This window comes from Penaeus monodon, chromosome 23 (genome assembly GCF_015228065.2).
Source record: "Penaeus monodon isolate SGIC_2016 chromosome 23, NSTDA_Pmon_1, whole genome shotgun sequence".
Lineage (NCBI taxonomy): Eukaryota > Metazoa > Arthropoda > Malacostraca > Decapoda > Penaeidae > Penaeus > Penaeus monodon.
Genome location: NC_051408.1, coordinates 27,649,776 through 27,652,256, shown reverse-complemented (window position 1 = coordinate 27,652,256; position 2,481 = coordinate 27,649,776). Strand labels below are relative to the sequence as shown.

Here is a 2,481-nt window from a genome sequence, read left to right as displayed (position 1 = left end):
TGGGTTTTATTGTTATAATTATTTTTTGCAACTCTGGAATCCTAGATAGTACCTTAAAACTTTCTTATCTGCCATCTACAACAAATGAATATTAAAATTATCTAAAATAATCTTGAATGCTGTGCAACGCCCACAACAAAATTATCCCACAGAGATTTTGGCAATACTTTGCTTCCTGAATACAAACTGATCAAGTTTATAATAGGAAAAATGCGAGGTACTATCTATGATCCAGTCTACTGCCGCATCCCATGAAGAGGTTTTATAGTATGCATGATATTTATAACTATGTACATGAAGGCCATCAGAAATTTTTTTACTATAAACTGTTTCCATGTTAGCTTTTGTATGTTCATGTTAGTCTACAAGTTAGGCTTTTATCACAATCTGTTTCAGATTTGCATATCTCCTACCAGCTCTACTACTTTACAATACTGCAAGTACAATATCTGGGAGATAAGAATTTCTGTAAATAAAGGAAAGATTTTCACTCTTCTGTAATTTACCAAATGCTGACATTACATGATTTTCTTCCACCCAGAAATTAAGCAAAACATTAATTACATTTCAGTTCTTCGTATCATGATAAAATTACTGTGATGAGATTTTACTACTGTGCAGAGAGAGGGAAATATAAGCTCTGGGTTACTGATCCAATTTCCTTTTTCTTCTTTAACTAATCGTATATTACCTATACCATAGAAAAGTGGTATTATATCTAACCGCCAAAGATCTTGTCATCGTGGAGTCACGTTTTCCTGAACAAAATTCCTGAAAGCTAGAGATAAAAAAATATATTGAGATGTAAGTGTATTTTTTGCTCTACAACTTATCAGACGTTAGCAATGGAAAACAAATTTTTTTGCTAATTTAAAAAATCACAAAAACACAGTACTATCAATATAAACTCATTATGATTGGGCTGAGTGTGTTCCATAGACAGAAAGTTATAATATTAGAGATAAAATCTTTGAAGCTCAAGCACTCAGGATGTGTAAGATTTCTGTACAAAGCAACCTTGAAAATAATCATACATGGGAATAAAAACAAAATGAGCTAATATCATTACAAGTACTGTTTCTCTTACATTACATAATGAATACTGTTAACTAAAGTGCCTTCAGTATATGTGATACTTCATGTTATGGATAGCAGCTAGCAGCCTATGCCTTATAAACATAACAAAAGAATATCAGATGACAATAACACATTACTTTCACAAGTATAAAAGGGAATAATAATATTCAGACAAATCACTATACTCTATGGTGATAAAAAATTGAAGTCTAAAAATGACTGAATTAGCTCTAGTGCCTTTCAGTGACATCAATGGACTCAAAACTCTAGAGACTGTAATATAAGGTGACAGGAGAGGGTGTGACAATGTTAGACTACAAATCTATTATATGAAATTTAATTTTGCTATTTGGGTTATAGAATTTGTTCAAGGTCAAACAACAGACACTGGTTCAAGCTTCAAACTCGATTTAGGGTGCCACATAGGATCTTACACACGAGAGTGCTGTAGTCATATAAAATAATATGCTACATGCTCATTTTACTATACAATGGTTATCTGGTAAATGAACATGCATCTTTTGCTTTCTGGTTTTGAAAGTTCCTAAAAGAGGAAAGTACAAAAGGAATGGATTAAAAGGTTTTTAACTTGTGATTTTCATAATCTCAGTCAACTACAGCACTCTCTAAGGATACTTGAAAGTCAGAGGCACTTACACTCATTAACAAAGTCATCATCTATCAGTTCAACAGCCCACTGAGAATCTATAAATTAAAATGTATTGACATCAGCAAACTTCAGTCTCTGATTAGTTCAAAATTAAATACCAATGCAAATAACTTCATCGTGATTCCTTTTGCTGTGGTGATGTCTAAATAACAGGTAATGCAGCTATGCTTGAATATAGTAGTTCTGAAAAGCAGGGAGGAGATATGAAGTCCAAAATGGCTGCAAATTAGTCACATGACATTTCATACGCTTGAAGAAAAAAAAAATTGCTTGTGTTAACTTTGCCTGAAACAAACAAATGGAAATAATGGAAGTTTCTGTAAATTCCATAACAAAAAATATCTTGCACCAAAAAAAATACATAAAATGATAAACAAGTCTGTCTCTCTTCCTTTCTCATTCTTTCTGCCCTTGACATTACAGCTCCTGCTCCTCTCTCTTAAAACAGCAAGGGGATCATCAAAAGCTCTGTGACATGTAACCAAGACACCTCTACACTGAAGGCTTTCTGACAGGCCTTCATTATTTCATTATGTTTAGCCACATCAACCTCAGTTTAGAAAGCTCAAGTTTTCTATTACTAAAAAAAATTAGATATTTGTTTAGTTAAAGTATATTAACCGCAGACATGCAACCAATCTGAAAGTAAATCTTTTCTTTTAATTCAGAAGCATACTCTTTGTTGTTATAATGAAGACCAATGGTACGAAATAAGGACAGAGATTGGGACTGGT

At 32.7% G+C, this 2,481-nt stretch overlaps 1 protein-coding gene across 1 annotated transcript in view; it reads right to left on the bottom strand.

The window, feature by feature from the left end:
- LOC119587914 (dystrobrevin beta-like) overlaps positions 1-2,481 on the bottom strand; it is a gene marked incomplete at its 5' end in the record, with an annotated part of 25,424 nt that overhangs the window by 13,229 nt on the left and 9,714 nt on the right. The window contains 1 exon segment of the mRNA XM_037936623.1: positions 1,735-1,782. Coding sequence (XP_037792551.1) covers positions 1,735-1,782 — 48 coding nt within the window.